General features: G+C 45.0%; 1 protein-coding gene across 1 annotated transcript; it reads right to left on the bottom strand.

Moving 5' to 3' along the window:
• Positions 1 to 7,210: 7,210 nt before the first annotated feature.
• On the bottom strand, positions 7,211 to 11,487 carry LOC125534968 (L-type lectin-domain containing receptor kinase IX.1-like). The gene is made up of 3 exons (XM_048698028.1): positions 10,563 to 11,487; positions 8,272 to 8,911; positions 7,211 to 8,152 (listed from the first exon to the last, which is right to left on the bottom strand). Exons 1-3 carry the CDS (start codon positions 11,455 to 11,457, stop codon positions 7,513 to 7,515), a joined length of 2,175 nt encoding a protein of 724 aa, XP_048553985.1. The 5' UTR covers positions 11,458 to 11,487; the 3' UTR covers positions 7,211 to 7,512.
• Between the last annotated feature and the right edge of the window lie 314 nt (positions 11,488 to 11,801).

Here is an 11,801-nt window from a genome sequence, read left to right as displayed (position 1 = left end):
CTTCTATTTCCTTCGTTTGCTTACTAGCTAGCTAGCGTGTCTAGTCCTCTCTATACGTATGTATAGTACGTAGCGTCGACCAAGCACGGACATAAGAGAGGACACTTCTCTCTATTAATTATAGCTAGCTAACACAATATATGAAACACCTAAATTAACCCCCCAAAACCCCCAACCCCCCCCCCTTTCAAAAAAACAAAAACCCCAGTCACAGAAATGCTGACGCGTGGATGCCTATTGGTCCCGGTTGGTGCCACCAACCGGGACCAAAGGCCCTCCTGCCTGGGCTCCGCGCACAGGCCACATGGAGGCCCATCTGTCCCGGTTCTGGACTGAACCGGGACTAAAGGGACAGGGCATTAGTAACGACCCTTTAGTCCCGGTTCAGGAACCAGGACAATAGGCCCGTTTTCTACTAGTGTCTTTCGGAGTATCAGGGTTTCAGACGAGAACTCATCTGTTACACGGGCACTTAATTTTTTTTAACTTATTTGAACTCCAGACTTTTTTGCGTTCTGTATGCACCATTCAAAGCGGTGTCATCAATTTTCAACCTTTCTGACATCATTTGCTATTTTTCCGTTCCGTATGCACCATTAAACTTTTCAAATTTGAACACTACTGGCACTAACAGAAAGTTTGTAATTTTTGTACCTAAAGCAAAAATATTCACAAAGAAACTAAATACAGCAACAAAAAACTACTCTGAAATAAATAAAAGAAAATACTATATAAAAAATATTTGCGCGCTACACTGTCGGCATGCTAGGCCTTGGGTGTGGATATGCAGGCCCATAAGGCCAGGCAGGCTCACAGGGTAGCGCGACAAAGTTAGGCCCAGAAGCCTACTTTAGAGAGGATCTCGAAGAAGCAGTCGCGGCTGGGTTTATAAACCAGTGCGGCTGCCCTTCGCTCGGCGAGGTGGGACTAAACTTTGTTCATCGCAGTGCGCCCCTTTAGTACCGGTTCATGGCTCCAACCGGTACTAAAGGCCACCCTTTAGTACCGGTTGGAGCCACGAACCGGTACTATAGGGGGGCCGCTTCCCGTCGCTTGGCCTGGCCAAAATTGGCCTTTAGTACCGGTTGGTGGCTCCAACCGGTACTAGAGGCCCCTACTATATATATAGCATTTGCGAAAAATTTAGTTTCATCTCCCCATCTCCAACCTCTTCGCGACATTGCCGCCGCTCCCGTCCCGCGCCGTCGACCATCACTGTCTCGCCCTCGCCGCCCCCGTCGCTCGTCATCGCCGTTTCGCGCCGCCGCCCCATACGCCGGCCACCGCCCGTCGTGGCCATCTCGCAACGCCGCCCGTACGCCGCCACCCCCGCTCGTACACACACACATACACACACACACACACACATACACACACACACAAACACGTACACACGCACGCGCACACACACACATTTCTTTTACTTATTTTCTGTTTTCTGTTTTTTAGATTAATGCATGTCAAATTGTTAATTAGATGAATTACCTAGATAAGAATGTTAGATTAATGTCGAATGTTAGATGAATTAGATAGAAAAGTTAAATATTAATGTCAATTGTTAGATGAATTAGCTAGATAGTAATGTCAATTGAATTAATAGAACTAGTTTATTTTTAGTAAATGCTTAGTTGAACTAGTTGAATTAATAGAACTAGTTTACTTTTAGTAAGAAAATTTAGGTATATGAGATTTGATGATCTAATTAAAATATTACTATATAGAACTAGCTACTTTATATATTTTAGTAAAAATATTAATATAACTAGTTTATTTTTAGTAAATGCTTAGTTGAATTAGTTGAATTAATAAACTTGAATTAATAGAACTAGTTTATTTAGTTGAATTAATAGAACTAGTAAGTGTTTAATGTTTCACCTATATGAACATAGGAAATGTCGTCTGACGACGAAAAAGATTTCATTATGTGCGAATACTGTGAAGACTAGCGCGGCCTGTGCGACAGAAATTTCCTTGTTGATGATAGGCGCTTTAGCATCAAGCTGGATGAGACCTTCGAAGTGGATACAGTAAGTCACAACGACAAGTCTTTTTTCGTAATTAAGCATGACTTATGAGGATAAGATAAGTTTTAAATTTTAAATTTGCTTGAACCTATACAAGTCATTTGCTTGAACTTATAATCTTAAATTTTCACTATTCTACTAGTGCATCCCCTGCCATGCAAGAATTTTTGTCTTGGATAAGATAGGTTTCAGTGCTATGGAAACTATGAAGGTAAAGAGAGTTTTGTTGAAGACCGAGCATGGTTATACTTTCAACATAAAATTATACAATGCAGACACATACACCTATTTTGAATGCAGAACTTGGCAAGCACTATGCAAGGCTTACGCATTTGAGCCTGATATGGTTATCACCTTTGATATTCGTCCGGAAGATGATATTGAAGGTAATAGAGACATCTGGGTCGATGTGCAGACGCCTCCAGTTCTACCATTATGTGAGTTTCTCAACCATATTTATGTCTTCGATATTGTTTATTCAAAAATAGTTGACATGTCCTTCACATAGATAACCTGTGCCACATCATTGGCTAGGACGAACGGTTCGTCAGTGTACCCAAGATTTTTCAGATCCACTGTTGTCATTCCGTACTGTGGGTCTACCTGTACCCTGCCGCCTAACAGATTGACCCATTTGCACTTAAACAAAGGGACCTTAAAATCAGGTCCGTAGTCAAGTTCCCATATGTCCACTATGTAACCATAATATGTGTCCTTTCCGCTCTCGGTTGCTGCATCAAAGCGGACACCGCTGTTTTGGTTGGTGCTCTTTTGATCTTGGGCGATCGTGTAAAATGTATTCCCATTTATCTCGTATCCTTTGTAAGTCAATACAGTCAAAGATGGTCCCCTGGACAACAAGTACAACTCATCACAAACAGTGTTGTCACCTCTGAGACGTGTTTCCAACCAACTGCTGAAAGTCCTGATGTGTTCACATGTAATCCAGTCGTCGCACTGCTCCGGGTGTTTGGAGCGCAGACTGTTCTTGTGTTCATCGACATACGGGGTCACCAAGGTAGAGTTCTGTAGAACTGTGTAGTGTGCTTGAGACCAAGAATATCCGTCCCTGCATATTATTGAGTCTCTTCCCAGAGTGCCTTTTCCAGTCAGTCTCCCCTCATACCACGATTTAGGGAGACATATCTTGTTAAGGCCAGGAATGAAGTCAACACAAAACCCGATAACATCCTCTGTTTGATGGCCCATGGAGATGCTTCCTTCTGGCCTAGCGCGGTTACGGACATATTTCTTTAGGACTCCCATGAACCTCTCAAAGGGGAACATATTGTGTAGAAATACGGGCCCCAGGATGACAATCTCGTCGACTAGATGAACTAGGACGTGCGTCGTGATATTGAAGAAGGATGGTGGGAACACCAGCTCGAAACTGACAAGACATTGCGCCACATCACTCCTTAGCCTTGGTACGATTTCTGGATCGATCACCTTCTGAGAGATTGCATTGAGGAATGCACATAGCTTCACAATGGCTAATCGAACGTTTTCCGGTAGAAGCCCCCTCAATGCAACCGGAAGCAGTTGCGTCATAATCACGTGGCAGTCATGAGACTTTAGGTTCTGAAACTTTTTCTCTGGCATATTTATTATTCCCTTTATATTCGACGAGAAGCCAGTCGTGACCTTCATACTGAGTAGGCATTCAAAGAAGATTTCTTTCTCTTCTTTCGTAAGAGCGTAGCTGGCAGGACCTTTATACTGCTTCGGAGGCATGCCGTCTTTTTCGTGCAAACGTTGCAGGTCCTCTCGTGCCTCAGGTGTATCTTTTGTCTTCCCATACACGCCCAAGAAGCCTAGCAGGTTCACGCAAAGGTTCTTCGTCACGTGCATCACGTCGATTGAGGAGCGGACCTCTAGGTCTTTCCAGTAGGGTAGGTCCCAAAATATAGATTTCTTCTTCCATATGGGTGCGTGTCCCTCAGCGTCATTCGGAACAGCTAGTCCACCGGGACCCTTTCCAAAGATTACGTAGTGTAAATCATTGACCATAGCAAGCACGTGATCACCGGTGCGCATGGCGGGCTTCTTCCGGTGATCTGCCTCGCCTTTGAAATGCTTGCCTTTCTTTTGACATTGATGGTTGGTCGGAAGAAATCGACGATGGCCAAGGTACACATTCTTCCTGCATTTGTCCAGGTATATACTTTCAGTGTCATCTAAACAGTGCGTGCATGCGTGGTATCCTTTGTTTGTCTGTCCTGAAAGGTTACTGAGAGCGGGCCAATCATTGATGGTCACGAACAACAACGCCTTAAGGTTAAATTCCTCCTGTCTGTGCTCATCCCACGTACGTACACCGTTTCCATTCCACAGTTGTAAAAGTTCTTCAACTAATGGCCTTAGGTACACATCAATTTCGTTGCCGGGTTGCTTAGGGCCTTGGATGAGAACTGGCATCATAATGAACTTCCGCTTCATGCACATCCAAGGAGGAAGGTTATACATACATAGAGTCACGGGCCAGGTGCTGTGATTGCTGCTCTGCTCCCCGAAAGGATTAATGCCATCCGCGCTTAAAGCAAACCATACATTCCTTGGGTCCTTTGCAAACTCATCCCAGAACTTTCTCTCGATTTTTCTCCACTACGACCCGTCAGCGGGTGCTCTCAACTTCCCATCTTTCTTTCGGTTCTCACTGTGCCATCGCATCAACTTGGCATGCTCTTCGTTTCTGAACAGACATTTCAACCGTGGTATTATAGGAGCATACCACATCACCTTCGCAGGAACCCTCTTCCTGAGGGGCTCGCCGTCAACATCACCAGGGTCATCTCGTCTGATCTTATACCGCAACGCACCGCATACCGGGCATGCGTTCAGATCCTTGTATGCACCGCGGTAGAGGATGCAGTCATTAGGGCATGCATGTATCCTTCTCCACCTCCAATCCTAGAGGGCATACGACCTTCTTTGCTGCGTATGTACTGTTGGGCAATTCGTTATCCTTTGGAAGCTTCTTCTTCAACAGTAGCTTCTCAAATCCTTTGTCAGCCACAGCCATTCTCTGCCTTCCACTGCAGCAATTCTAGTACGGTACCGAGCTTTGTGTTGCCATCTTCGCAATTGGGGTATAACCCTTTTTGTGATCCTCTAACATGCGATCGAACTTCAGCTTCTCCTTTTGACTAATGCATTGCGTCCTTGCATCGACAATGACCCGGCGGAGATCATCATCATCGGGCACATCGTCTGGTTCTCTTGATCTTCAGCAGCTTCACCCGTGGCAGCATCATTGGGCACATCGTCTGGTTCCTCTTGATCTTCACCAGCTCCCCCCGTTGCAGCATCACCGTATTCAGGGGGCACATAGTTGTCATCGTACTCTTCTTCTTCGCCGTCTTCCATCATAACCCCTATTTCTCCGTGCCTCGTCCAAACATTATAGTGTGGCATGAAACCCTTGTAAAGCAGGTGGGAGTGAAGGATTTTCCGGTTAGAGTAAGACCTCGTATTCCCACATTCAGTGCATGGACAACACATAAAACCATTCTGCTTGTTTGCCTCAGCCGCATCGAGAAACTCATGCACGCCCTTAATGTACTCGCGGGTGTGTCTGTCACCGTACATCCATTGCCGGTTCATCTGCGTGCATTATATATAATTAAGTGTCCAAATTAATAGAAGTTCATCATCACATTAAAACCAAAGTGCATACATAGTTCTCATCTAACAACATATAGCTCTCCAGAGCATCTAATTAATTAAACCATACATTGAAACTATGTAAAACATTTAATGCGAAAACAAATGCGATCATAATCGCAACCAAGGTAACAATTGATCCAACGGCATAATGATACCAAGCCTCGGTATGAATGGCATATTTTCTAATCTTTCTAATCTTCAAGCGCATTGCATCCATCTTGATCTTGTGATCATCGACGACATCCGCAACATGCAACTCCAATATCATCTTCTCCTCCTCAATTTTTTTATTTTTTCCTTCAACAAATTGTTTTCTTCTTCAACTAAATTTAACCTCTCGACAATAGGGTCGGTTGGCATTTCCGATTCACATACATCCTAGATAAATAAAATCTATGTCACGTTGGTCGGCATAATTTTCATAAACAATAAATGAACCAATAGTTATGTAAGATATATACATACCAATTCCGAATCATAGACAGGACGAGGGCCGACGGGGGCGGATACCAAAACCATCGCACTATATAAGATGCAATAATAAATGTAAGAAAATGATACAAGATCTATCTAAACATACAAGTAAGAATATTTTTCCTTTCAGAAAGAAGATAAGAACAAGAGGCTCACCACGGTGGTGTCGGTGATGAGATCGCGCGGGTGATCGACGGCGGTGAAGACGGAGACGGGGCGTGACGGACCGCTAAATCTAGACAAAATTGAGGAAAATGGAGCTTGGAGGTCGAGCTTGAGAGAGGAGAAAGCTTAATAGTGTGGCTCGAGCATTCCATCGAACACCTCATGTGCATAGGAGGTGAGCTAGAGCACCACAAAGCCCTCTCCCTCTCGGCCAGAAAAAACAGAGCACTGTGCTCTGCTCTTGCGCGAGGGGGTATATATAGGCACCTCATTGGTCCCGGTTGGTGGCATGAACCGGGACTAAAGGGGAGCCTTTGGTCCCGGTTCAAGCCACCAACCGGGACCAATGGTGGTGGGCCAGGAGCGAGGCCCATTGGTCCCGGTTCGTCCCACCAACCGGGACCAAAAGGTCCAGATGAACCGGGACCAATGGCCCACGTGGCCCGGCCGCCCCCCTGGGCTCACGAACCGGGACCAATGCCCACATTGGTCCCAGTTCTACACTGAACCGGGACTAATGGGCTGAGCCGGCCTGGACCATAGCCCTGTTTTCTACTAGTGAGTTTAGATGTGACATCTTTAAAAAACATCTAGATGTGAATTAGAGAAACTATTTTCCGAAAATCGCCCAGCCCAATACAAGCCGGGGGGTAGGGCCTGTCGTATTGGTCTTCGTGGCCTGGTTCGACGCGCCCCAGGAGGAATGAATAGTTCGCTGGAGGTAAACCCCTAGCCGACGTTCCCCAGATATTCACGTCCTTAATTTTTGCTGTGACAAGTTAGGAATATAACTATTTTTGCATTGCAATAACTCGATCTGTTCAAAAATTATATGAGAGTTGCATGATTTCTTTATCCGGGAAGTAAGAAAAGGAGATGACTTAGTCCCATTACTGAGTTAACCAACTTTATTAAACCAATATGAATGCAAACAAGACCACACGTACGATGTATCTGCCACATAACATCTTATTACATCCATATCTATATATCAGCAAACCAACATGAATGCAAAGCAAATGCATACATACAGTGTGTTACACGTAACTGTATATTACGTCCAGACAACATATGGCCAATCCGGCATGAATGTAAAACCATACAAACACGACGCTTATTGGAACACATTAAGTAGATGAGAGAAGCAACTACTAGTATGCAATGCATTATTAACCCCCAGAAGTCATGCATGCCGCTCACCAAATGGGCTTTCATCTGACGTCGGTGCTTGTGGGCCCGAGCTACTAGTAGTGTAGGTATCTTGTTGCATTGAGGAGGGCACCGAAGTAGTGTTCAACAGGTGGTTAAGGTCAGGCAACGACACACCACGTTCGAGGACCTCCATTGCTTCCTTACTGGTAGGCCTCTTCCTACTGTCAGGAAGAGAACACCAGAGCCCTAGGATAGCCACACGCTCCATCTGCCTCATGTCCGAGTCGCCACAACCATGTAGCCTGTCATCTGCAGCTTCCATCACCCTGCCTCTTACATACAGATCCCAGACTTGCTCCCTGGACTTTCCCATGCACGTGATGTCCAAGAGGACGATCCCGAAGCTGTAGACGTCTGAGCTAAGGTTGAACTTGACTTTCCCTGCTTTCCTGCACTCTGGATCTATGTACCCTTCTGTCCCAACAGCAGTCGTCATTAGTGTCACGTTGTCTTGGTTGCCGATCCTCGACAGCCCGAAGTCAGCAAGCTTGGCGTTGAAGTTGTTGTCTAAGAGGATGTTGCCTGGTTTGATGTCTCTGTGCAGAATGGGTGGGGCGCAGTCATGGTGGAGGTAAACAAGGGCAGAGCCAATGTCTTTGATGATTTGGTACCTGAGAGACATACACAGGTTCATGATTCTACTACAATGGTAATTACAGCATCATGGATCATTGATTCTCGTGAAGTAAATAAATAAATAAAATGCACATGTACGCATACTACATTGTACCTTGTTGGCCACTGTATTGGCTGCTCTGTCTCGTGTAGGTGGTGGTGCAGATTGCCGTTAGGCACCAGCTCATAGACAAGGAAGAGCTCTTCATCCTTTTTCTTCATGCAACACCAGCACATGAAATCAAGAATGTTTGGGCTACTATCCCTGCAACACCAACCTTTAAGTTTGACGAGATTCCTATGCTTCGCTTCGCTAATGGTGTTCATCTCAGTGAAGAAGTCCTGATTTCCTCCCCTTATCTTGTTCAAGATCTTCTTTACAGCCACCTCGCCACCATATGATTCTTTTGAGTTCAACGATGTACCTGAATCCTTGGAGGACGATGCACACGATTCCTTGGAGGAAAAACCACCTGATTCTCTTGAGGGAGCACCTGATGACAATCCCTTTGAGAATGTACCCCTGTAGACTTCTCCAAACGCACCTCTCCCAATAACCCTTTGCTTAGAGAAGTTGTCTGTTGCAGAAGCCAGATCACGGTAGTCGAACCGTCTGGGTCCTCCAGTTTGTGCTACAAGGTCATGGCTTGTGCTCCTTGTCCACTTGAAACATGCAATGATACACCACACCATAACCACCAACGCTACAGCTCCTCCAAGCGACCCTCCAATAATTGCAGCCTTCATGTCATGATCTACATGCACAAAAATAACACTAGTAGTTAATTGTGTTAATTCATGTGTCCAAGTTAATTTTCTCTCCTAGCAGGCAGAGTTGAAGAACCACAAGTGTATTTGATGTGAATCTGTACTTTCATGGAGCTATAAGCATCTAAGCCTATTCATATATGTGAATCTGTACTTTCATGGATGCTAGAATTGAAGGACTATGGGATCTGAGCTATAAGCATACCAACTCCCTTTCCCAGTTTGTCGAGTTGAAGGGTAAGCATCAGATACTTTCATTTGGAGTTATAAGAATATATGGATACTAATTGTCGTGAGCTATAAGCATATTAGCACTTTATGCTAGAGGGCCTAGTTGAAGGAAACATCAGATACCGTCATGGAGCTACAATCATACGACTAGATGTGAGCTATAAGCATATTAGTACTTTCTGCTAGCGTGCCTAGTTGAAGGAAGCATCAGATACCACCGTGGAGCTAGTTATAAGCATACTTATCGATATGAGCTCTAAGACCTCTTACAGTGGGTGGTATCATGTATATGATACTACTGTATTATGCTATCCCTATAATGGATGGTATCATATGTTGATATTTTAGATGACCTCATTTATTACTTTGTATGACTCATACTAGCACTTCACTTATTACGATGCACTATCAATGATATGAATAACAGTATCACCTCTTTCCTTATTTAGTGTTATGTCATGTCATCAAAATAACTAGTTAACACATTGCATGAGGTTGCATGATACTACCCTATGATGCTCCATTGTGGGAGGTCTAAGACTATCCAAAGTGGGAGTAACATGGAGAGTAACATAGATGACACCTAAGCAAAAAAATATGCTAGTTACTCATACTATGGGTAACATCACACATACCAAGACAAGATGAGTCTACAACCTAATAAATAAAGTTTTGCATGACACCACACATATAGTGGGAGTAGCATGAGTGGTAACATCACACGTATCTAGACAAAATAGATGATGTAGCATGTAATTACTGATTAAAGAGAGGCATGTGGTAACATAGTATGTTACTCACACTATGAGTAACATCACACATGCCAAGAGAAGATGAGTCTACAACGTAATAAATGAAGGTAGTAACATAGACTAGTAACATATGCATGTTGCTAGCCTAAGTTACTCCACACTATGGGTAGTCTAAGCATATTTAGCATCTTTTTCTGAGCAGACCGAGTTGAAGGACCACAACAATAATGAGGAATAAGCATGTAAACACATTAATTAATGGAAGAAATAATTATGCTTAGGCCTTTCCTAGTAAGTTGAAGGATAAGCATAAGATGCTGTTCATGTGTACCTATAAGCTTATAAGCATGTTAATCCGTTGCTTGTTTAGACAATATTAATCTTCTGCTAGGGGGCCAAGTTGAAGGAAGGGTCAGAATGTCGATGTGAGATCTAAGCATATTAGTATCTTTTACTAGCATGCCGAGTTGAAGCCTTTAAGGTCCACGTAAGTACTTGATGTATATAAGTATATGGAGATATAATCATATTAACAGTCTTGATCGAGCTATAAGCGTATATTAAATGGCTGAGTTCTAATGTCTCTTGGAGTATTAATTTTGTATCTTTTTCATGGCAGTTGCATCGAAGAAATAAAGGTATAGCTAGTAAACACCTTTGTGGGGCGGAGCAAGCGAGGAGTTGAAGGACCATGATAGTATCTGATGCAGCTCCAAGCTGGCGCCTGTGGCTCCAGAAAACCCAATGGCCACCTGAGGCGGGAGCAAGGTGACTGGATCGGGTAATTGCGTGGTGACCCGAACCGGGAGATTGTAACTCTGGTCATCAAACTGCAGGTCTGCTACCAGCATCCGGGTGGTGTTGTCGAAGGTGACCGTGGCCGTCATGGTGCCATTGAGGCTGAAGCTATCCAGTATTGTCGTGTTCACCGAGTCCATGATAGAGCTGATGTCGATGCCAATGTGGTCGTAGGTGGTGTTGGGGTCCCAAGAGTTGTCGTAGGTGTCGAATTCCACGGCGATGAACCGGTCATTCCCGAAGGCGGTCGGGTTCTTGCCCTTGCCTAAGGGCATCATGCCGAGGTTACCCCCACCTGAATTTGGCGGCATAGTTGACGGGTAAGAGGCAAGAAAGAAAGTCATGCCGTCCCCCTTGTTGTTCTTAGTATCGTCGTCGATATGGATCACGAAGGTGAGCCGCGCCTGGAAGCTGGCCACCTCGCCGGTGACGTTGTCGTAGAACGGCACCGGGTGCCGGTACGATACCCGTCCCGTACAGGAATTGGGGTTCTTCTTGTAACTGTTACAGGTGAGGTCAACTAGGTCGCCATGAACGGTCGCATCCCCCTCGAATTTCAGGTCTTCTATGTGGTAGGTGGATGCGTTGGAGAAGTCGAAGCTGAATGAGAAGGGAGACGGGGTGGTTGCGGCGGGAGCGGGAGCAGGAGCAGATGCATCAAGAGAATTCGCTACAAATATTTGTAAGCAAATGAAAAGGAGGAGTAGGAGGTGGCAGCACGGCGTGTTGCCGCTGCTTGCAGGCGAGCCCATGGCCGTAGTGGTACTGATGAGCTAGGCATCTTCACAATATATAGAGGAAACGGAAAGGTGCAATAGCACCCGGGAGTCCTGACACCCCTTTATCCCGTGCGTTCAATGCCCTCAAGATTCATGATGTGGCGTAGACAGCAGCAGGCCACTTGCGTTGTCAGTTTAGTTAAGCAGAAAATTTACAGAGTCGAACAGGCCGATCCTAGGCTGCAGCAGATAGAGTAGGTCTAGCAACTGTGCCCGACCAGCTTGTCAGGTCCGGCTGCCAGATGTTTTGTCAGCAGGCCGTCATCTCATTCTTATACTTATGTCTTTTCTTCTGTTCTTTTATGAGCCCGTGTGTG

The sequence above is a fragment of the Triticum urartu genome, chromosome 2 (assembly GCF_003073215.2).
Source record: "Triticum urartu cultivar G1812 chromosome 2, Tu2.1, whole genome shotgun sequence".
NCBI lineage: Eukaryota > Viridiplantae > Streptophyta > Magnoliopsida > Poales > Poaceae > Triticum > Triticum urartu.
Note: the sequence above shows the minus strand (reverse complement) of the source record. Positions and strands in the feature narration are given on the sequence as shown.

Bases quoted from the DNA above. Each gene is read 5' to 3' on its own strand.
- LOC125534968 (XM_048698028.1), bottom strand. From the start codon at position 11,457: ATGGGCTCGCCTGCAAGCAGCGGCAACACGCCGTGCTGCCACCTCCTA. The intron at 8,912-10,562 runs GTGTTTACTAGC...TTGTGCATGTAG, and splicing joins GCTTGCTCCGCCCCACAAAG to ATCATGACATGAAGGCTGCA. The intron at 8,153-8,271 runs GTACAATGTAGT...TATGTCTCTCAG, and splicing joins CCAATACAGTGGCCAACAAG to GTACCAAATCATCAAAGACA.